The sequence below is a fragment of the Armigeres subalbatus genome, chromosome 3 (assembly GCF_024139115.2).
Source record: "Armigeres subalbatus isolate Guangzhou_Male chromosome 3, GZ_Asu_2, whole genome shotgun sequence".
Lineage (NCBI taxonomy): Eukaryota > Metazoa > Arthropoda > Insecta > Diptera > Culicidae > Armigeres > Armigeres subalbatus.
Window position 1 is genome coordinate 108,277,804 of NC_085141.1, and position 25,299 is coordinate 108,303,102.

Below are 25,299 nucleotides of genomic sequence, written 5' to 3' on the forward strand. Positions count from 1 at the left end.
ACACGCCTTTCTCAAACTATGATATCCACAGTGAAGCACATCAGATTGGCGCGTTTTATCCTGCATACAGAGGTTTTATAAAAATGTGTGTTTTTCAATGAAAAATGTAGTAAAGTTAACTTTTTAGTAACTTGGAACAATCTTTACTAAATTGTTTTTCCATACATGTGCAAAGGTTATTGAAAAATTGTTTTTATCTAGTGGAAAATCCTTAAGGGAACGGAAGCTTAAATTTTATCAAAAGGCGGAAAAAACAAATTTATTTTTAAAATTTTTATTGTAGATGTCTCGACTATTATTTTTAATTTGTTGATCTAAAAACATGTTTAGGCGTCAGCTGCCATCGGTTTTGTAACTTAATTTGGCCTATTTACCCAGAAAATGCAATAGCTCTTATTAGCTGACTGGCGCATAACAACTTATTTCGGTGCGGGGCCGGTTAAGGTGACATCGATCACGTAGTTTGGTATTGCTCGGAAAACGACGCCTCCAGTGAGCAATTATTGGATACCATTGTGGTCCGAGGTAAATAACCTTACAGGTAAGAGGTGTTTTGTGGGATCACGATGGGGTTTGTATGCAGGCCATCTATGCCTTTCTTTGCTCGTCTGACATAAAAGTCTAATACCCCTATATTTTTCTTCTTTCTCAGTTTTTTTTCTTATCTTTGTCTTATTGTTCCGTGTAACACAAAGCTATGGCCATCCGGAAGATGCTTCCCAACGAACCACAACTCGAGCACGGCGCTATGCCATACTGGTAATGACGTCAAATACCCGGATGTGCAGCTGTAATACCTCAAACCTAAATCCCAACCTCGCCCGTCCTGAAATTACGCAATCTAACCTTGAGTCGCCACGAATATCCACGGTCCCTTACTAACTGTTAATAATAAAATGATATCGATTGTAAATATCATGAAGTCTCGGCTCCATTAAGTATTATACACGCCTGAGCCTGTCAAATAAACGCAATAGATAAATAAAAGTTTATGGCAAGGAGTACTCGAAGCTCACTCTTGCTTGCTTAGAAGGAGATTAGGCATTCCCTACCTTGCCTCCATTCAATCTTACAACTATTTACTGAGTACAATCACTTCCCTGAGGGCAGCGACCTCCCAGGGAACCTGCGGAAGTAGCCATTGTTCCCAAATGATCTGCAAAGGTCTTCTATTATATTTGAATTGAAAATTCATGAAGTTTGATGTGTTGCAAACCGGGTCGCAGAATCATTCAAAAAGTTACCACTTCCCTGGGGGAAACAGGTTCCCAGGGAACCTCCGGAAGTAGCCAAAGTGCCCAGATGCTCTGCAAAGGTCTTCTAATGTATTTGGGCTGCAAAATCCCGAAGTTTGGCTTGTCACAAGCTGGGTTTCAGAACCACTCAAAAAGTGACCACTTTTCTGGGGAAGCCAGGTCCCCGGAACATCTGTAACCGGATTTTATAGGTCTAAACGTTTAGTATTCATTTCCAATATTGCGAAATGGTGAATAAAAAGGATTGTACCCAGGGACCCCCTCGATAAAACCGACCCTATGGACCCAATCATTAGATCAATATATCTACATAATTTTTTTTTTTCGAAGAATCACAACTATTGAGCTGACCCAACGAAGGCAGGCGTCTTTTGTTCTTTTTCGCACGAGTAATATTTGAAACACACATTTTTACATTCTTACCAACATCTTACACTGGAGAGTATCAAACAATTTAATCAATTGTAAAGATGGCGTTGGTTTCGTCCAGCCGTTTGACTAAATAACATCAGGAAACTCAACGTGCGGTTCTATTTTGTGCTTTGGATCTCATATCCGATTAAATTTCAAAGCTCTTATGAGCCAACAAACAATAGTCCGAATTTAACGAAAAAATATGCTTTTTTAGTCTGTCAATGAGCTCGGACCTAGTTGACCCATCTCGCTAAAAAAATAGTTTTTTGTTGACATAGCCGCTCAATGGTTGGCCACATAGTACCAACAGACGCTGTAGTTGTAGCATAGTTGTACCAAAAGTTTTTCTGAAAAACTTTGTCGAAGACGTCAAATTCGTAACTTCATTACTTTTGGAGACTTATAACCTTTCATACCAATAAGCTTTAAACGTGATTATCATATAAGCACACTCTTAAAAATTTTGAATGTTATACACCATGTAAATATTTGAACATACGATTTTCTATTCAAGAGGCTTTTACTTTTACATTTTCTTGTGAGCAATATTTAATACAAGTTCCATAGTAAAAAAAGCCTGTCATTTTGAAAAATGATGGAAATATAAGTCGAATCGAATTAAGCCTTTTTGTTACATCATATAGCTGTAACATTGTAATGCACACTGTGCATACAAGCATAAGGAGACGCATGGTGCATTGGTCCATCAACTCCTTGTGTGACTAGTGTGACTAAACATGTTTTGCAAAAATTAAGGACAAATACATAATTCTGCATACCAGAAAGATATATTTGCATCAAGTTTGCATCAAAATGCGGAAAATTTATTTCTGCTTTGCATAGTAGGATGTGGTTTTTGAATAAACATACTTTACATTCGCTTACATTTCGACAGTTCAGGTATTCAATTAAAGTCAATTAGGTACTTGTACTTTCTTATGCGTATGAAATTGTCTGCCACAATTTGCTTCTTGTCTAGTTGTAGTAATGGGGAAAGCAGAGATTATGTACAATGGCTTGACGATCCCTCCCAAAGACATGAGCGAGTTGTGGTGCCAGCCTAGGATGTGCTGGGGTTCAACAGTGAGCTCTGTTGAACTTCTATAAAAAGCTGCATGTATCCATAAGTGCCAAAGCGACCGTGTGCCACTCAAAGCGCACAAGCCCAAGTTCTGGAGTTAGGTGGAACGCTAAACAGACCTACGACGGCCCTCCGACGAGACAGGAGATTTGCGCAGGCCCAATAAGCCGTCTTTAAAAGCAATAATTACGAACAACATGGAAGATAATACAACTCGATACGATAGGCAAGGACCTAGGCGACGAGTAAATGATCACGATTGGAAACTTGGAGCATGAAACTGCAAGTCGCTAGGTTTCGCAGGTTGCGATAGGATAATCTACGATGAATTACATCCACGTAACTTCGATGTCATAGCGCTGCAGAAAATCTGCTGGATAGGAGTATAGGACAGAAAGTGTGGTCAAACGGTCATCGAGTGGCAACTTTCTACCAAAGCTGTGGCACCACCTTCGAGCTGGGAACCGGCTTCATAGTTTTGGGCAAGATGTGCCAACTCGTGATTGGGTTGCATCCAATCAATGCAAGATTGTGCAAGCTGAAGATAAAGGGCCGTTTCTACAACTATAGCATCATCAACGTGCTCTGTCCACACGAAGGAAGACCCGATGACGAGAAAGAAACATTCTATGCACACCTGAAGCAGACATACGATTGATGCCCACTGCGGGATGTCAAAATCGTTATCGGCGACATGAACGCTCAGGTAGGCAGGGATGAAATGTATAGACCGATCAACGGACTTGATGGTCTTCATACCGTATCGATCGACAACAGCCAACTATGCATAAACTTTGCAGACCCTTTGGGAACCGGCCCCAAAATTATCAGTTCAATATTTTTGCACCATGCCAGTAATATGGGAATCAATCTTCAACATTTTGCAAGACGAGTGACATCCAGATAAGATTCTGGGGATATTGGCCACCCTGGGGCCAGTTCCCAAGGCCTTGGAAAAGCCTCCGGAAGCACCATAATCGACCATTTTTAAAAATATCACAAACTATGGCAATACGATAGAAATCACTTTAAATTTATGTAGTTCATGTCCGCTACAAAATATATTACCAAAAAAAATCCCTGATAACAGTCAGTAAAAATATATATTTGTTTTCTCAGCTTCAACTGATGGATATTCCAAAAAGGATACACCCACGCCCAAAAGAAGAATATGCAAGGATAATAAGTTATGGCTGTTTTTCGATTGCTTACTCCACAACTGCGAGCGCAATTATTTTGTTTTCCTTCCGAAGCGGGTTTGAAACGCATCTAATGTAGTATTCAACAGTTCGAAAAACTGGACCGAATCTCATATGAACCACCTTTCCCACACACGCCAGTTGTTTTTTGCCGGTAACGAATGTATACAAAATTAATGCCCTGCTCTAAAATGTATCGCCAAGATTACATTTGTTGTTTCCGGGTTGAAGGCATCGCACAGTAGGTTTAACCTCAATCAAGACGTTCAAAAGCCAAATTGCATGACAAATCAAACGGAGTGAGTAAATCGACCAATATGGTATAATAAACAAATAATTTAAAGAAGACTAACTAGCTGGATTAGAATAATCAAACAAATTACACAAGTCAGAACAGAAGGTAAATTCGGAGAACTGTGCAAATTGATTAATTAACCAAAATTGTAAAAGTTTTTTTTAAACTAATTTTATCAGGACTTATTGGAGCAAAAGACTAATTAAATGATTTAGTTGTAGATATATTTGTAAGAACAAACAAGCATAATTATCAAAAGCTATACCAAATAGTTTGTCTTAACTGTTCTAAATTTCTTTATATTGTTCTCACTGTGCAAATTGGCGGAAAAGCATGCGGTATTTGTTTTCGTTTTCTGTTGAATTTATTCCAACCTGGTTTTACAAGCTAGTGGATACTCGCACATCCTGACATCAGAAGGCTTTTTTCCTTTCAGCATGATTAATCTAAAAACAAAGGCGATTTAGGTTTTAGTGGAACTTTGCAGCTCTGAATTTAGTGCGGCGTTTATCCCTTGCCTCGTTTGGGCGGTCTTTTCGCACTCATCTCCATGCCCTGGACTACAGAGTTGATTATACTTGTTGTTGGCTGAACTGAACACACATTGACCGTTTCTCCAGATATGCTTCATATCGTAAGTGTATACAGTTTTTCATTACTCTCTGAGTCCTCTACCCGGGACATAACCTACCCACGCAAGAGCCTCCAGCAGGACTTGTTCTCTAGCGGTGATGCAGCAGTTGCCCAGTCACAAAGCCCTGCTACTGAAGTAGCAACTGATTTTGACGTAGGACTACGTCTGTGTTTTCTATATTGGGGTACACTTTACGATTGTGAAAATCGGGGACCGTCACGAAAATATGATAGACTTTAAACTTCAATATCTAAGCCGTTTCTCGATGGATTTTCAATTTTTTTGGACCATTAGATCAAGGATGAGTCAACGCTTCTTCGTATTTATTTGAAAATACTAATTTTTAACTATTTATTATCGATAATTGATAAAAAGTCTGGAAATAGGTCAACCAACCAATCACGTAGATGCATCACTAGCACAGACATCAAAAATCAATCACTTGCTGGTTTGGATCTAATCTTCAGTTTGAACAAGGATTCACGCAGAGCAGACGCATCAAAGCGATCGCTGCGGAGCGGACACAGCATCACGGAGGCGCTAATAAAATTTTCAAAGGAAATCCATCGCATTGGTGGTGGTGCTCGATGTGTTGCTGCAGATCATTCAACCTCAACGAACCAGCATTTCATATGAAGATAGGGTTGACCATAAAAATAGCAATCCCGCACCGCCAGTGCCGATGCTGAAAATTGTGGTGTCAGCTAGTTGAAAAGTAGCATTGGGAAAAGAAAAAAGAAAAATTGGTTCTTCTCAGGACCAACATTTTATGAAAAGAAAGAGTTAATTGCGAAAATGGACTGTTTCGGTGGCATTCGGTTTGGCGTGGTAGGTTGGTTGCTGTTAGTGATTCCATCCATTAAAATTTACTGCATCATCTCCCTCTGACGCGCTATCAAATTCGCTATTTACGATTGGGTTTTGCACTTTTAAGAAAGCTTATTTCGGATAGTCGGATCAACCTTCTTTTGTATAAAATGGTCGCTTTTGTATAAAATCAATGAAGACGCCACCTCAGTGGAAACTATCTACAGCAACCACCCATCGTTGAACGTCATTCGGCCGTACAGATGCCGAAAGATAATGTTTTGTAATATGAAGAAACTTCGTCTTGAGTCAAATTTCTGTTGTCATTCCTCGCAACAATACGCATCTTAGATAACCAACATCTCATAACCAAATTCAGAATCTTGCGAAAAAAATTCATAGGATTTTCAGAATCTGTCATTCTCGGAACGGTCCGTTGTCTGCGGAATCCCGATCAAAATGGCTCGCGCGTCGAAAAGCAGCTTTCTTCTTTCTTTCTAATGGAGTAATTATATTAGCACCGCCCCTTCGTTAATCGTTATGAGTGCACATTATATTTATACCTATATCAGATCACAAAGGGGCGGAGCTAACGGGCTTAATTTATTGAATACAAGAAAGCTGTTTCCAGAGCGCGCGAGCCATTTTGATCGGGATTCCGCAGAGAGCGGTTGAACAAGATTTTTAGAGCGAACACAGCAGCACGAAGGCGCTCTGGTAGCACTTTCAAAGGAAAATCATCGAATTGGTGGTCAATCAAAATCTTGTGAGGAAATTCCATTTGACTGCTACTGACGCCATCCGTTTGATCAAACTCATTGCATCATATTCCTCTGGCGCGCGCTTGTGGTTGTGCTACCAAAGGGCAACTTTCTGTCGTCGCCAAACGATGGTAATCCGGAAAAAATCGATATCATTTCTAATGACTAACGAAACAAAACCAAAGAATTTTGCCAGAAAATTTCACTTTCCGTCGACGACGGCCAAATCGATGAAGACGCCACCTTAGTGGAAAATGGCGTTTAGCTGCCTTAGTTTTTCAAATGGCGCATTATCAAAAACAATAAATCTTTCCAAAATCGTCATTGTCGTTTAAACAGCCGAACAGTCTGTTTGTCTGGGCAAACAATTTTCCCAACGGTCAAAACCTCTTCTTGGATAAATAGTTTAAGTCCTGAAAAGGACTGTTTGTAATTTATTCTTGAAGTCCCGCTCACTTTGCCACCAGCGCTACAGAAAACGATGCGTGTACGCTTACATCGCGTGCGGAAGTCGAACGTTGCAAATTAATATATTTGTGTTTGGTTTCGCGCCACCACCGATTCTGCTTATTTTTCCTTTATTCCGGACATTTTTGAGCATAATGTCTTCTAGGATTCTGATGATATCCACTGAAAGATAGGCGAGTGGCTTCAGTGGCGATGCGGCCGATGAGTCGTTCCTTTCCCATGGCTGGTTCATCCAACTGGGAGCTACTTTCAGTTTTTTGATTCGGTTGACCTCCAAGCAGTTTGCACAATGCATATAAATTTTACACAAATTATGATTAAAAACACCCTCCATTTCGTATAGCTACGTAGTCCTACGTCACCATTGCGGACAACCCAATTGGGCTGCACCTTTGAGTTTTTTAACTCGGATGTCAACTTGTTTAGCATGATGCACAATAGAACACTCCGGTAATCATAGCGTGCATTTCACCTGCAATCGTCCTGCGTCGTCCGTTTGATACTCATATACCGACTGCCATAGACAATCTGATCTTGTTCAATCAAAGTTAATTGCCTATTTCAGGGGATTAAACCACCCGACTTGGACATTAATTTACAATGTTGTGAAAACTCATATGTGAATATGTACGTTATGTGGAAGATGTTGATTTGGAAAATGTATTGGAGGTAACCACTTTCCCTTCGATGGGACTCGAACCCATGACCCTACAGTATGCTAGACTGGTGCTTTAACCAACTAAGCTACGAAGGACCTCAGTCGGCCTTCGCAACCTAGCGGCTACTGAACGAGCTCCAGATTCCCAAATTGGACGCATGGTCAAATCACTCGCAATTCATTTCTCAAGCCAACACTTCCACATGTGTGTAGTACACTTTCACATTAGAGGATTGCCTACGCAATGCGGTCGGGTCTGAGCTTGACGACCGACTGGCAAATAGCTTACACAACCTCACTTGATCAGTACAATTGCTGATGAAGAATGTGTACAGCCGCCAGACATTCTAAATACTCACGCTCCTCTAATGTGGACGTGTACCATACACATGTGGAAGCGTTGGCTTGAGAAATGGATTGCGAGTGATTTGACTATGCGTCCAATTTGGGAATCTCGAGCTCGTTCAGTAGCCGCTAGGTTGCGAAGGCCGACGAAGGTCCTTTGTAGCTTAGTTGGTTAAAGCACCAGGCTAGCGTACTGTAGGGTCATGAGTTCGAGTCCCATCGAAGGGAAAGTGGTTACCTCCAATACATTTTTCAAATCAATATCTTCCACATAACGTACATATTCACATATGAGTTTTCCCAACATTGTAAATTAATCTGATCTTTCCATGGTGCGATTGCCAGCCTGTATTTTTTCCGGGTACATAGGGGGAAAGACGGCGTTGGCAGGTTTTGTTCTATTATTGTCAGGGGGGTTTTCTCGACCAAATTTTATGAAATTTGGCCACAATATTCTTTGATATGCAAAGAATGCTTAGGCCAAATTTGAGCATAGTCAGTCATAAAAAAACCCCTGCCAATAATAGAACAAAACCTGCTAAAGCCGTCATTCCCCCTATTAGGCAATTTGGTATTTTGTCACTCCCCTGCGTCATATGACCCTACTCGCCGTTGTTTATGGATAGTTTATCTGGTCCAGTCCCTTGCAGTCCCAGGACTTAGTCAACATAAAAAACCTGCTCCATCCAACCAGCCTTCCTGTGTACATACATCCACCATAGATTCCCAACTTTCAATACCTTGTTAGCCTTCGCAGCAGAGAGTTTGAATATTCCTATCTGCGTGCACTGGCTTCTAGCGTTACGTCTTCTCCGCACAGTAGGCGTATGGATCCACACTCAGAGATACAGCGACAGTACGGAGGACGGACAAGCGTGCCAGAGACTCGCCTGTCTATAAACGCTACCCACAGAATGCCCAAAACAGCGTCGGGAAACCTGATCTTGGAATATCAGACCCTCGAAGGTGGCAAACAAGGGCGAAGGACGCAAAAGGAGAGTCCGGGCGATACAAGCCGATCTTTTGCAAACGGTACCCAGGAAAGCAAAGAAGGAAAAAACGGCAACCTCTCGCTCGCTAGAGTCACATAAAAGACGGGGAAGTGCTGCTGGTAAAAGTGGGCACGAACCTAAAAGCACGCGCGTTGGACATACCTTTTCCAGCTCCCAATCTCCAGGAAATCCAGGAGAAGATATGCCGGCTAAAACACAACAACGGTAGTGAGGCGCTGGCTAGAGCGCTGCACTGGGTAATTACCAAGATTTGGGAGAAGGAGGTATAGGTCATTCGGTTGAAAATACCATTTGGCTAGTATGCTCGTTTGGTCGTAAATGTCATTTAATCGAAAAAATCGTTTAGCCTAAAAGGTCATTTGGCTAAAATGGTCATTTGGCATAAATAGCCACTTGGCCGAAAATGTCAATTGGCTGAACGGCTCATACGGCTGAAAATTTTATTTGACCAACAGATCACGCTTCCACGGGTCTTCCGATGACAATTGACCGCCAGCTAAGGGTTGCGTACTTAGCTGGTAGTGCAGCCTGGGCACTGTTGTCCTTCTGACATCAGCTAGAGTGAGAGGGTGCGTCCTGTGGGGTCTACCTAGGATGTGGTGGGGTTCGACAGTGGGCTCTGTTGAACTTCTATAAAAAGCTGCATGTGTCCCCAAGCAGGCCCTATCAAAGCGACCGTGTGCCGCTCAAAGCGCACTAGCCTAGTCCTGGTGTTGGGTGGGACTTTAAACAAATTTGACCCGACTGACCGAGCGTCTGTTCACCAAGGAGGTGCGGCTCCAACAGTGTCTGTTCCCGGAAGCTATACCTAAGATGGCAGCCCCATCCCGGTGGATAGGAAACCTTGGGCCAGCAACCTACTGTTCCCGAAACATCAATTTGTTCGAGAATCCGATAATGAAAGAATACGGACTGATTTTACGGCGACGACTCTTAGCGCGAAACAACGGACACAAATAGGAACATGGAACGTTTTAACCCTAGCCCAGCAGGGTAAATTGGTACAACTTGCCAATGAGGCACGCCGCATGAAGCTTGAGATCCTGGGATTGAGTGAAGTCCGTTGGCCAAACTTTGGAGAACACAGAACGCCGTCGGGACAAGTTCTGCTATACTCTGGTTTACGAGGTGAACACGCTCCCCGGCATCGCGGAGTTGGCTTCCTACTAAGACGCCATGGTCTCGGAGAAATGAGCGAAAACGGAGAGCTGTTCGCAGAATTTTGTGGTAATAACGACATGGTGATCGGGGGATCGCTCTTCCCTCATCGACCGGTTCACAAGGTCACGTGGGTCACCCGTGACGGCTTTACAGAAAATCAAATCGACCACATCTGCATCAGCCGAAAATGGAAACGGAGCCTTCTTGATGTACGGAATAAACGTAGTGCCGATATCGCGTCTGATCATCACCTCCTCATCGGCGAAATACACCTGCGCATTGCGCAGATTCGTCAGCAGGAGGAAAGAGTTGGACGACGATTGAACACACGCCGACTGGAAGATGCCACGGTGAAACGATCCTTCGTTGAAGAACTGGAGACGCGTGCTGCAGATATTCCGGAAGGTGGCAGCGTGGAAGACCAATGGACCGCCATCAAGAATGCCTTCATCGCCACCAGCAAGAACAATCTGGGCGAACTACGCACCCAGAGAAAACAATGGATCACCGATGAGACATGGAGAAAGATAGAGGAGCGAAGAGAAGTCAAAGCCGCGATAAATCGATTGAAAACCAGAGGAGCCAAAGTCTTAGCCCGTCAACGATACGCGGCTCTTGAGAAGGAAGTAAAACGCTCATGTCGAGGGGACAAGCTCATGTCGACGGGACGGAGAGAGAACCGCCGCAACCGGGGACATTCGCCTCCTCTACGATATCTCACGACGCTTAAGCGGGGCGAAGATGAATGCAACGATGCCTGTGAAAGACGCGAATGATAAGTTATTGACCGACCCAACTGACCAGCTGAAACGCTGCACTATGGTCCAGGATACAGATTTACGCGGAAAGATGAATTTTACGCCAAAACTATATTTTTAAGAAAAAACTGTTGTTCTACAAAATTGTTCGAAATAGTAAGGCCATCATTATGGTTTTACCAAAAAATTGGGTGGCCCATCATATAAAAAAAATTAGAAATTTTTTTTTTTATTTCTTGGAATATTGACATGTTATGTTCTACAAAGTTGTAGCGTAGCTTATTCCAATCAATTTTTCCAAAAAAACTTTTCCTGTAGCTCTTAAGTTGGCTGATTTAGAGCAATTTTACCTAATTGGATTAGGGTGTACCTCAAAAAAACAATATTTTTGATCTAATTTTTTTGTTTTAGATTTCTCGAAAAAGTGGTCTTCAGGTGACTTTTAGAGCTCAAAAAAATGCAACTTTTGATGGGTAAATATGCACAATATCTTTTTCCGATCAAAAGTTATATTCGTTTTTCTGTCAAAATTACATTTTTTTCATAAGTTGATGTCTCCGGTTAGGGCAGACCAAAATAATTTGTTTACACGGCATTTGAAAGATAAATTAATATTCTTTATTATGTCAAAAAATTGGGGATATGTTATTTTTTTATCTCAAGTTTTACCAATTTTACTAAAATCATGTTTTTTCAAATAAATTAATATAACTCGACAACGGAGAAAGATACAGACGATATTCTTAAAGCAAAACACGCGTTTTGAAAATCACCAAAAGTCTTCAGAAGATGACATTCGTGAGAAATGACAAAAAAAAATTTACAGCTCTAACACTTTTTATAAGTTTTATCATTATCATCGTATTGCAAGATTTACGAGAAAAGATGCATTTTCGGTCTGAAGCATACTTTTAAGAAACAAAATTTGTTCTACAAAGTTGTTCTGGATACTTGGGCCCTTATTACAGAGTTACCGAAAAATAGGGTGGGCCATTTTATAAAAATGTAAAATTTTCATTTTTTTTATTTTGTGGAATATTGACGTAAAATAATCTACAAAGTTGTAGCGCAGCTTTTTCCAATCAACTTTGCTATATAAACTTTTTATGTAGCTCTTAAGCTCACTTGTTTAGAGAAATTTTACTTACCAGGATTAGGGTGTCCCTCAAAAAACAAGATTTATGATCTGCTCATTTCATTTTTTATTTTTCACGGATGTCACCTTCTGAAGACTTTTGGGGCTTTTCAAAACGCGTGTTTTGCTATAAGAATGTCGTCTGTATCTTCTTCCGTTGTAGAGTTATATCAATTTACTTGAAAAAACATGATTTTAGTGAAATTGGTTAAACTTGAGATGAAAAAATAACATATCCCCAATTTTTTGACATAATGAAAAATATTAATTTCTCTTTTAGATGCCGTGTAAACATATTTTTCGGTCTGCCCTAACCGGAGATATCAACTTATGAAAAAAAATTAATTTTGACAGAAAAATGATTATAACTTTTGATCAGAAAAAGATATTGTGCATATTTACCCATCAAAAGTTGCATTTTTTTGAGCTCTAAAAGTCACCTGAAAACGACTTTTTCGAGAAATCTTAAACAAAAAAATTAAATCAAAAATACTGTTTTTTTTGAGGTACACCCTAATCCAATTAGGTAAAATTGCTCTAAATCAGCCAACTTAAGAGCTACAGAAAGAGTTTTTTTAGCAAAATTGATTGGAATCAGCTGCGTTACAACTTTGTAGAACATAACATGTCAATATTCTGAGAAATAAGAAACATATTTTCTAATTTTTTTTATATGATGGGCCACCCTATTTTTTGGTAGAACCATAATGATGGCCTTACTATTTCGAACAATTTTGTAGAACAACAGTTTTTTCTAAAAAATATAGTTTTGGCGTAAAATTCATCTTTCCGCGTAAATCTGTATCCTGGACCATAGTGCGCTGGTTCGAGCACTTCGAACAACTTTTTCAAGTGCCAGCCAGGCCATCACCACCTCGGCATGATCTGCCGAGGATCCGACGTATAACACGCGTCAATACCGAAGCTCCATCACTGCTATGAGATTCAAACAGCCATCCAAAGCATGAAATCGAATAAAGCCCCAGGGGTCGATCGCATATCAGCTGAGATGCTCAAAGCTGACCCCATGACATCCGCACAACTACTGCATCGTTTATTTCGTAATATCTGGGACACCGCAACTTTCCCGGTCGACTGGATGCAAGGTATCTTAGTGAAGGTGCCCAAAAAGGGTGACCTGACTGTATGCGATAACTGGCGAGGCATTATGTTGCTGTGTACCGTTCTCAAAGTTCTGTGCAAAATTATCCTAGCCCGGATTCAGGAGAAGATCGATGCGACTCTCCGGCGGCAGCAAGCCGGATTCCGTGCCGGAAGATCCTGTGTGGACTATATTGTCACGCTCCACATCATTCTGGAGCAGGTCAACGAATTCCAAGAGTCCCTTTACTTGGTATTCATTGACTACGAAAAAGCTTTCGACCGTCTTAATCACGAGAATATGTGGGGCGCCCTGAGACGCAAGGGAGTTCCTGAGAAAATCATCGGCCTCATCGAGGCACAGTACGAGGCCTTCTCGTGTAGAGTGCTGCACAATGGGGTCTTGTCCGACCCTATCCGGGTCGTAGCTGGTGTGAGGCAAGGATGTATTCTATCACCGTTACTGTTCCTCATCGTAATCGACGAGATTCTGGTAGATGCGATTGACCGTGAACCAAACCGCGGGCTGTTATGGCAGCCTATAACCATGGAGCACCTAAATGACTTCGAATTGGCGGATGATTTTGCACTCCTCGCGCAACGGCGCTCTGATATGCAGAGTAAGCTCAACGACCTTGCCGAGCGCTCCTCTTCGGCAGGTTTAGTCATCAACGTCAACAAAACCAAATCGTTGGATGTAAACATGGTGACTCCTTCCAGTTTCACAGTAGCCGGGCAACCAGTGGAGAATGTTGAAAGCTTCCAATATCTTGGTAGCCAAATGGCGTCAGACGGCTGTACCAAGATCGACATAGGCGCACGGATCAAGAAAGCAAGGGCTGCCTTTGCGAGTTTAAGAAATATCTGGAAAAACAGGCAGATAAGTGAACGCACCAAAATACGAATTTTCAACTCTAACGTGAAATCTGTGCTGTTATACGCTAGCGAAACATGGTGTGTATCAGTGGAGAACACTCAACGGCTGCAGGTGTTCATTAACAGATGCCTGCGGTATATAATTCGGGCCTGGTGGCCTCACAACTGGATCTCAAACAACGAGCTCCATCGTCGTTGTCACCAGAGGCCGATAGCAACAGAAATTCGGGATCGTAAGTGTGGCTGGGTCGGCCACACTCTACGTAGGGGCGGAAACGAAATCTGTAAACAAGCATTAGACTGGAACCCAGCGGGACATCGCAGCAGAGGCAGACCCAGAGGCTCATGGTGGCAAAGCCTCAATAAAGAAATAAAAGAAGTCGACCGAAATCTAACCTGGCAACAGGTTAAAGCGATAGCCGGGCAACGCTCAGGTTGGAGATCTTTCAAGTCGGCCCTTTGCACCACCGGAGGTGTACAGGATCCATAAGTAAGTAAGTAAAACAGATCATATGGCCAAAAACGTCGTCTGACCGAACAATAGTTAATGTGAACAGTGTGAAGGGAAAAATTATAATGAGAAATGTTTAAGGAGAAATGAAAAGTAAGATGTGAGACTTTTCACAGTGTAAAGCGAGAAGTGCGAAGAAAAAAGTGAGAAATCGGGACCGATTTGCGATTTGGGCATAACTTATATTGTAAACAAACATTGGAAGGCGAATTTCTGCTTAAACAAGCATTTCATGGGGAAACCGTGATATGGATACGACAGATTAAGCTTTCCTCTACCAGATAAGGGAATTAGTTTGGGATGTAAACGCTTGCATTCTCCGGAATCTATGAAGCAATGTTTGTTTACAAAATAAGTTACGCCCAAATCGCAAAGCAGTCCCGAAATGTGGAGTGGGAAATGAGAAGTGAAACGCCTAAATAAGACGCCTAAGATGTAAGAATTAGCGCTACGGCATGTGTTAGCAGCGTTTGGTTACGAAATTAACAGCGCTGCTAAATCGCCTGGAAAAGTATTCGCCCATCTCTTAATATAGGATCCCTATGTAAAATCCCATAAATCCTTGTCAAAAGTTATTTCTATCGAACTTCTGTGATTATTTCACAGCTTTTCGGTTGCTTGCCTATGTCACCGACTATTCGGAGTATTTTATTCCGTTATTTAGGATTCTTCAAATTTCACAGAAATATCCGTAAAATTTCCGTTCACAGATAAATTTCGGTAAAAAAAAATCACAGAATTTTCCGAGGGTCGCCTTTTGCGCGATTTGTTTGTGGTTGATTATGATTTATGATTCGGGTTTTATGAAAAATTAAGTTGACCTCACGAAAAACGTCCCACAAAAAACAGATGATATTTGAAAAGTCGTTGAAATTGCGTAAGAAGCGACCCTCATCATTAAAATAATCTTTTCGAATTTTGAGATTTCATTGCATGATGAATTGAAAATAAAACTTACTAATCGAATTAGAACAGAATAAACCAGTTATTGATAATTGAAACTGTTTAACACTTACCCGACACGAATTTTGTGAAAACGTAAGTGGCAAACACCATCCCGGCATGGTGGTACGTATGCAAGAACGTGATTTGATTATTCTTCTTCCTCAGCACAAAGAATACCTGCAAAACACATTAGCGACACATTTTAGTCCGTCGGTTCAGCATTTTACCCCAACCACTCGAACAACACTCACTGTATCCAGCAGGTCAATTATCTTCGACAGGAAATACAAGTACGTAGCAAATAGGAGCCGTTGTCTCGTTGGGGTCACTTTCTGGCTGATCGGCTCACAGACCCAATCGTAGTCATCGGAGAAGTAGGAGTTGGCAACGCCCGTTATTCCGATGTACAAATTTAGCACAACTTGCACCGCATTGTACACGTTCATAACCGTTTTCAACGAAAAAGGTTCCCGGTTCGCCATCATCTTCTGGCCCCAGTTGTTGACAAACTTTAGGTATAGGAATAATATCACTATAACTGGCCATGGTGCACCGAGGAGAGGGAATTGTTCCACTCTTGGATCTACAGATGGGGAAAGAAGATGAACACGCTTAGCTTCCACGCTGTAATTCATTTATTTAAGAAGTTCATGCTCGATTAACTAACCGTTGTGCTCGTTGAACAGGGACGTGAAGAAGTTATAAATCGAACGGATTACAAGGGCCATTTTTTGCACTTTTTTGCTCACAGAGTCAATTCACTAAAATATGTTATTGTGCAGCACTTTCCGGGTTACACTTCTCACTGTTTGCCTAAAAATGTCATTTTCTTCAACTAAACTACGAGTTCATCAAACTGCACTTAACACTGGGAACACGCGACCCGCGAAACCACCGCTCAGGTAATAAGTTCTGTAGAACCGCATTCAGGCCCTATTTATCGGCAGGGGACATCAGCAGACGGTTTTCGTAAGTAACCCGATAATTTGCATTTCGTCCGCCGTTGCACCGTGATCGAGTGGAAGCGTAGAAGGTACTAAATGTCGAAATATAGAACGGCTGTTGCCAAATGTATCGGCTACCATCGATTGACCGCTCATCATACATGCTCACATTATTGCAGTTTCGAGGCAGCAAAGGTCAAACCCAGGTAAGTACAGTTATTCGTTCAAACGTGTTGTGTGGCTAAATGTGTGGTTTTCCGATCGTTAATTGAATCCGAAGTAGCGTTCTAATTCTGAAAACGTATGTACATATAAGCTCTTGCACCATTACAGCAAAATGTGCATTTTTTATGAAGGAATATCGTTCTAGTACTACAAACAGCGATGTATTTGCATGTACACTTGGGTCGATTTTTACGCAGATGGATTTCATCAATCTCTTGGCTCACAACTTCTTGAGTGCCCCTGATTTTTCTTCAAATTTTTGTGAATTTTCAACTAAATGTTTCATTAAATTCAAAGGCCAAAAACATGTAAAAACATACCGCGTAAGAAGCGAACCCAGTGTAATAATACAGCAAAAAAGGCATAACACTCAAGAAGAATTCATTAGTCTGCTTGTTAGTAGGCCACATACTAAGTGTTCTTCAAAAGACATTAAGACATACAGTTAACATGGTCAAAAAATGGCTGCCACAATAGCTATCTAAACCCTCTCCTCGCGTTTTTTCGTTAGGACAATTGTCAATTAAAAGGTGATTAGCACATTTGTAGATATCGTGCATGCTGCAACGAAGCAAAGATAAAAATACTGTTCGCTGTTGTTTGTCACTATTATTAAGAGATGTGTGCATCTGAAAGCGTGATTCACTTTTGTTTTTGAATTCTAACGCGATTCACCGCACCGATTCAAGCTCAGGAAAATCAGACATCGTCGTAGATCAGCAAATTACATAACTGATCTCCGTAAAATAAAACTTTTTGAAAATGTTTCTCATCAAAGATGTTCCATCAAACGAAACGTTACTTCTGAAAAAAAAATAGGAATCAGCAGTTTTCATCACGGAGCAAGTGAAAAAAAGCAAAACCGTGCTGAGATCTTCTTGAATGTTGTTGTATGGAACACACTATTCCTAAAACCTGACTTGTTTCATAACAAATAAAACACCGAACATATGGATTGTATGATACTCTCCAGAAAATTATTCGCCAGAAAACCAACCGCCAGAATGACAATTGCAAAAACAACAGTGCCATCAATAGGGGAAACTGGACACACATGATCCCCCCCTGTTTTCTCGAAAACTAATCACATTTTTATACCAGTGATATGTGCAAATGAATCCGTTAGATAGATTATGGAATCTGAGTAACATTTGATATTAGTTACTTTATGTGAATGGGTTTTAGAGAGGATAAAAGCATTAAGCATTCTCAATCATTTTTTTCTTCAAAGGAGAAAAGTTTAATAACTTTGAATATGTGCAACCGAAACGTACCAAATTTTTACTGGACAAAGTTTTATTATTGTAGAATTGAATAAATTCATTCAATTAACTATTGCTTATTTTCCATTGAATACAAAAAACAAAACAAGATAAATACTTAACATGTACACACTTGATAAGGGTGAGAATGGTCACTGTTTCAGCTACTTAGAATGATTGTAGAATAGATTTAATGCAACGACCTTTTTGAACAATTTAATAGAATAATTAGATTCTTAAATTACATAGATATATTTATGTATCGATCAACCATTTTTGCTATCATAACTGTATCAATCACAAAGAGAGATCCTCTTGGGTTCAGAACATCATGGTTGTCGTGATATGACCACTGTCTTTTAGTGGAGTGAATGGTTTGCAGATAAATCATGATCACCATGCCAATTTTGTTGCTATAGCAGACATTCTATCTGTCACTATTACTCTATTCGAGAACAAAAATACATGCCTTGCTTAATACCAACAATATTTAATTTTCGAAGAATTATGAAGAATTATTAGGATTTGAGGCTAGACCAATTCAACCGTTCATTAGACTTGGAAGAACCTAAACATGTTCAGCTCATAAAGGAATCAATTTCCCCCTATATGGGGATCAAGTCTCCCGCAAGTTTTGAAAATGCCAAATTCTCTTTCGGCAAAATCGATCGAAAAAATCTATCTTTCGGCAAAATCGATTTTTTAGTAACTTTCATGAACAAATAATTACTTCCAATGACGTTTTTGAATAGCTTATTAAATTCTTTGTCAAGTCCATCAAGAAGCGTCCAAATCTGTGCATGTTACATCAAGAAATATCCTAAACAAAAATTGGGGATCATGTGTGTCCAGTTTCCCCTACATAATTCGTTTTATAGAGGGGTATTTATCACTTCTTAAAAAAACCCTGATTGATCCACCTAGCGGTGTTTGTGCCTTTCTCATACATCAGATACAATAAAAAAATGAGTGAGAATTTCTTAGCGTGTTTTTGTATATATAGGGGAGAATGTTCCCAAACCGACCCGGCTAGCACGAACAGGAGCACAGCACGCCGCAGAGTCATTCCAGTTCGAGACAGCAACACGTACGGACGTGTTTTTTGCTCGCGCATTTTTTCGAAGTGTTTTTTCTCGTTCGTTCGCTGTTTACGTTTTCGCTTGTCGCGTTGGCGTTATTTTCTCCCGGACCCTTCATGGAAGACTCGGTGGCCGATTCGGTCGCTGGAAAAGTGCCTAAGCGCACTGCTCTTGGAGGCGCGGGTAACCCCTCCAAGCAGCTTTTGCAGAGCAACGTGTTCTCGCCGTTGCTGCTTGATGACGCCGGCAATCCGCCGAAAAAGAGGAAGAAGCAGCAATCGCAGCTGCCGCAGGTGCAACCGGAGCGGAAGGAGAAGTGCCCGCCCGTGTTTGTGAAGGGCGATCCGCCGGATTTACGCCCAAAAATTCGCCAGCTGATCGCTAAGGGGCTGAAATGTACTTTTCGGCTCTGCAGCGAGGGCGTGAAAGTGATGCCGGCCAACCGGGACCATCATCAATCCGTCGTGGAGTTCCTCGAGGTCCACAAGTATGAGTACTACACTCATGACCATCCCGGCACGAAGCCGCTCAAGGCTTTGCTGCGAGGACTTCACGACAAGAAGGAGGAAGAGCTCCAAGCAGAGCTTGAAAGTTGCGGACTGAAGCCAGTAGCCGTCCACAAGATCGCTCGTCACGACAAGGCGAGGAAATATCGCGACCAGCTTTACCTGATCCATCTGGACCACGGCTCCACTACCTGGAAGGACCTGAAGCTGGTTGGCGTTATAAATTACACCGTCGTTGACTGGGAGCGATATCGGCCAGTGCACCGCGATGTAACGCAATGCACCAACTGCTTCAATTTCGGGCACGGCACCAGGAACTGCCGCATGAAGCCGCGCTGCAACAAGTGTGGCGAACCCCATCCGACTGACGAGTGCGACAAAATGGAGGTGGCAGATCCCAAGTGCGCCAACTGTGGCGACAAACATCGGGCCACCACAAAGGGCTGCCCAAAGCGAGCCGAGTTCCTGGAAATCCGGAAGAAGGCTTCCACCAGGACCATGCCGAAGAAGAACCGTGTTCCTGTAATCAACGAGGTGAACTTTCCAGCCATCCCTGCTCCCCGTCCACAATGGTCGGATTCGTCAAATTTCACGACATAAATCGATAACTCGAAAACCATCAGTGCTAGAGTTTTGACGTCTTCAGAAGAAATGATCTACAAGAAGAGATCTATTTTTGGTGTAAATTGTCATTAGGGTGGCCCTTCGGTGAAAATTTTTTGGAATTGTATTTTTTTACCCTTTTGAGTTAGGAGTTCATATAGTTCTACAAAGTTGTAGAAAATTTAATTCTGAGCATTTTCGCTTAATAAACATTTATTTTATCTCATATAGGTGATGTTTTATGACAAAATTACTAAATATAGATAGGGTGGTCCCGAAAAAAATAGTTTTTAGCTTCCACTTTCATCAATTCAGAATATTTTCAAAAATTGTCTTAGCATCGCTTCAAGGTCTTTGGATGGCGCATCTTTTGGTTACATAAGATGGTTGATAGCTTCATTTTCAAGCATATTATAAGCGTTTTTTCATGAAAAAGTGATATTTTTCTGAGCATTCTACTGCAGCTAGTAGCAAATATTAGCAAAAATTTCAATCGTAATCTGAAAGTATACATGCAGGCCCATCAAATTCATGGTATTTCATTTGTCCATGTTTGTCCACTTTTTTTTGATAGTCATATTAGTTTTTGTATGAAAAATCATCTATTCAATGGGAAACACATATACCATATCTCTGATTTTCGCAATATTTGGTAGAATCATTCTTTTTCGAAAATAAATAAACTCAATTTTTAATTTTGTCCGATTTCGATCCAGGGTGGTCGAAAAAATCAAATTTTTGAAAAAAAAAATTTTTAAAACATAATTTTTGAACTACTGGACCAAATATCAATCTTCATGGAATCTCATGTAGTCATTGGCGACCCTCACTTAGAAACTGTGAAAATGAAATTATTCCGAGAATTAGCCATGAAAAACCAACTTGAATTTTATGATTTTGTATTCGCCACAAAAGTAGCGCTCTTAAGCATTTATTTCATGAGAACACCTTGAAAATCGTTCCAGTAGTTAAAATGTCAAAATGATTTTTTCGACTTCTTTTTTATACGAGTTGATTTAAATATTTTAGATAAAGAACGATTCTTTGTGGGCTTTGTGGCCGTGCGGTTAGCGCCGTCAATAGTCTAGAGGCATGGACTATGGAGCGTGGGCTCGATTTCCGCCTCGGTAAGAACGAAACTTTTCGTGATCGAAAAATTCTCCACCGGTCCACTGGGTATTATGTGTCCTGTCAGTTGTCTAGGTGTTAAGTGTTCAGTCTGTACGATACCTGGTCGAAGACGGTGTTCTTGTCTTTTATTCTACCAAATATTGCGAAAATCCAAAAGATGATATATGTGTTTCACCCTAATTTTTCGTACAAAAATAATACTATCATCAAACAAAAGTGGACAAAGATGGACAAATGAAATACCATGGATTTGATGGGCCTGCATGTATACTTTCAGATAACGATTGAAAATTTTGCTAATATTTGCTACTAGCTGCAGTAGAATGCTCAGAAAAATATCACTTTTTCATGAAAAAACGCTTATAATATGCTTGAAAATGAAGCTATCAACCATCTTATGTAACCAAAAGATGCGCCATCCAAAGACCTTGAAGCGATGCTAAGACAGTTTTTGAAAATATTCTGAATTGATGAAAGTGGAAGCTAAAACTATATTTTTCGGGACCACCCTATCTAAATTTAGTAATTTTGTCATAAAACATCACCTATATGAGATAAAATAAATGTTTATTAAGGGAAAATGCTCAGAATTAAATTTTCTACAACTTTGTAGAACTATATGAACTCCTAACTCAAAAGGGGAAAAAAATAAAATTCCAAAAAAATTTCACCGAAGGGCCACCCTAATGACAACTTACACCAAAAATAGATCTCTTCTTGTAGATCATTTCTTCTGAAGACGTCAAAACTCTAGCACTGATGGTTTTCGAATTATCGATTTATGTCGTGAAATTTGACGAATCCGACCATTGTGCCGTCGTGTGATTCCAATACTCCCACCGCTACAGCCGCACAAGCGACTGGCAGCGGCAGCTGCATCGGTCCAAGCTCCAACATCGTCGGCACCATCCACCAGCGAATGGCCCCCGCTCCCTCCTCCTGGGTTCCGTCGGCAGTCGGAGAACGAAGCCGTCCCACCGGAGGAATCTGCCCCGCTGTACACTCCGGAGCAACTGATGCCGATCTTCGCGCAGCTCGCCACTCGACTGCGCGGCTGCAAAACCCGATTCGACCAGGTCTTCACACTTGGCATGTTCATCATTGAAAATGGCTGCTAGGGTGGGCCTGGTCAACTGGAACGCTTGCTCGCTAAAGAGCAAAACAATCGAGCTGAAGGATTTCCTTGAGGAGAAGGAAATAGACGTGGCGTTCATCACCGAAACGCACCTAAAACCGGAGGTGAACATCAACATCCCGGACTTCCGCATCGTGCGACTCGACCGGCCGACTAGGGGAGGTGGTGCGGCCATCGCTCTTCGCTACAACATCAACTGTCGTCTGCTTCCAAGCTTCCAGCTCAGTGTCATCGAGGCCATCGGTGTCGAAATCACCACTTCGGTCGGCACAATCGCGCTCATCGCGGCGTACTGTCCAACGCAAGCCAAAGCCGGCGATGGATCATCGGCTGCCCTTCGGAGGGACATCGTCAAGCTGACGCGGAGGCAAGGCCAGTATATCATTGCCGGCGACTTGAATGCCAAACATCAAGCCTGGGGCAACAGTCGCGGCAATCGAAACGGCACCATCTGGAGCAACGACATGGAGGAAGGCCACTACACGATCCTGAGCCCGGATTCCCCACTCGGCTGGAGTCGGTCCGGTGCCCACGCAACGCTCGACCTCTACGTAACAAACCTGAGTGACCACGTCTCGCAGCCGGTTGTATACCAGGAGCTCAGTTCGGATCACTATCCGGTGGTGGCGGAACTGGGCTCCTCGGTCAATCGGCACCAGCAGTTACGGCGGAACTACCACCGAGTGAACTGGCAGCGGTTCCAGCAGTGCGTCGATAACACCGTCGACTACGAGGTGCGTCCGGAGACGCCGGAAAGTATCGACCGCCAGCTGTGCGCTATCGAGGAGGCGATCACGGCGGCCCGAGAGCAACACGTACCGACGGCTCGGCAGGTAAGCAACTCCTTAAACATCGATACACTCACCAAAGATTTGATTCGATTGCGGAATGTCACTCGCAGGCAGTTTCAGCGTACTGGACTGCCTGAGCTTAAGGCACGCTGCAATCGAATCACAAAATTATCAAGGCCAGAATGGTGGACCTCAAAAATAACGACTTCTCGAATAAGATCCGCACTCTCCCAGATTATGCTAAGCCGTTCTGGAAAATGACCAAAATTCTAAAATCCAAGCCTCGGCCCATTCCACCTTTGATCCCACTAGACAATAATGGCTCTAAGGATCGCTTGATAACTCCTGCAGAGAAGGTCGCTGAAATAGGTCGTCACTTCGTCAGCTCACACAATCTTGGACAGAACATCGTCAGTCCACACGAAGCAGCCGTCAACGAGCATGCTAACAACATCCATTTGATTCCCAACGACTTCTCGGAGGAGTTGGAGATCTCAGCTGACGAATTGACGGCCTATATCAAATCGTCGAAGAACATGAAGGCCCCAGGCTTCGACAGCATCCTGAATCTCGAGCTCAAACACATGAGTGCTCCGTTCTTTGAGCACCTCTCGCTGATCTTTAATCAGTGTCTCCGGCTTAGCTACTTCCCATCGTCCTGGAAGTCAGCGAAAGTCATCCCCATCCGGAAGCCTGGGAAGGATCCTTCCTCCCCAAAAGTTATCGACCCATCAGCCTTCTCTCAGGGTTATCCAAGCTATTCGAAAAAGCTATTCATCATCGGTTACTTGAGTCTGCCGAAAATCTCAACATCTTGCTCGAGGAACAGTTTGGTTTCCGACGCGGTCGGTCAACTGTACACCAACTGACCCGAGTTACCAACGTCCTCAGACGGAACAAGTTCGTCTCGAAATAATCCGCCATGGCCTTACTCGATGTCGAGAAGGCATTTGACAATGTATGGCATGATGGCCTGGTGTACAAACTACAACGCTACAATCTTCCCAGCTACCTGGTGAAAATCATCAACAATTACCTGTCGGCAAGGACATTCCGGGTCTCAATCAGCGGAGCGAGTTCCAATGCGCACAACATCGTCGCAGGCGTTCCCCAGGGCAGTATCCTCGGGCCCCTGCTTTTCAATCTGTTCACCTCCGACATGCCAGAACCTCCAGAAGGCGGCATTCTGTCTCTGTTCGCAGATGACACATCCATCGTCTACAACGGTAGAGTGATCAGAGCGCTAGTGGCAAAACTCCAACGAGGCCTGGATGCCCTGACAGAGTACCTCACCAGCTGGAAGATCTGTATCAACGCGGCGAAGACCCAGGTCATCATTTTCCCCACTCCAAATCCCTAAACTTGTTCCGCCTGGGGACTGTAAAATCATCCTCAATGGCACGACCGTGGAATGGGCCAATGAGGCCGGCTACCTTGGCTTGACCCTCGACAGCAAGCTTATTTTCAGGCAACAGGTTGACAAAACGGTGACAAAGTGTAACGTCCTGTTGAAACTACTGTACCCTTTGATCAACCGCCGGTCGTCATTGTCCCTGAAAAATAAGCTTGCTGTCTACAAGCAAATCATCCTTCCTGTGATCGAATATGGCATGCCGGTCTGGGAGAGCTGCGCTAAAACCCACCACCTCAAACTTCAACGGGTCCAAAACAAATTCCTGAGGATGATCCTCAACACCCTCCCAGGACAAGAACATCCGAGGTCCACCGTCTGGCCGGAATAAAAACCTTACATGAACGCTTTGGTGAGTGTAAAGAAAAGTTTAGGGTCCGTTGCTTGCATTCGGATCAGGCTCCAATTAGGGCGCTAGTTCCAATCTAGGTTATCAAATTTCTTATTGTAAATATTAGTGTACATAGTAGTTAGGTTATCAAATTTTAAAAAACACACCAGCGCCTCCTAAAGGCCGTCATGATATATCATATTAACACTTAAATAACAATGTAAACATAAAAATTTAAAATTGAAGTTGGAGGGCCAAGCCGGCCGAGCACTGTACATGCAAAAAATAATTGTAGAACAGAAAATGAAACAATAAAGAAGAATTTTACTACTACTACCAAACCGACCCCCTAAATGGCAGAGGCCATGAAATTGCAAAAAGTGATTTTTTGACCATGTTTCGTAGTCTCTATTGTAGCGGCGACATTATTCTGCATTTCTGAGGCTTTATTGTGGGTGCAGAT

General features: G+C 42.2%; 1 protein-coding gene across 1 annotated transcript in view; it reads right to left on the minus strand.

Annotated features, from left to right (window-relative positions):
• Nucleotides 1–16,506, minus strand: part of LOC134219346 (elongation of very long chain fatty acids protein 7-like) — a 28,755-nt gene extending 12,249 nt beyond the window's left edge. Inside the window, exons 1-3 of the mRNA XM_062698065.1 lie at nucleotides 16,086–16,506; nucleotides 15,670–16,001; nucleotides 15,490–15,595 (exon numbers count right to left, since the gene is read on the minus strand). Of these exons, the coding sequence (XP_062554049.1) occupies nucleotides 15,490–15,595; nucleotides 15,670–16,001; nucleotides 16,086–16,146 (499 nt within the window). The 5' untranslated portion in view covers nucleotides 16,147–16,506. The remainder of the gene's footprint in view (nucleotides 1–15,489; nucleotides 15,596–15,669; nucleotides 16,002–16,085) is intronic.
• Nucleotides 16,507–25,299: the final 8,793 nt, after the last annotated feature.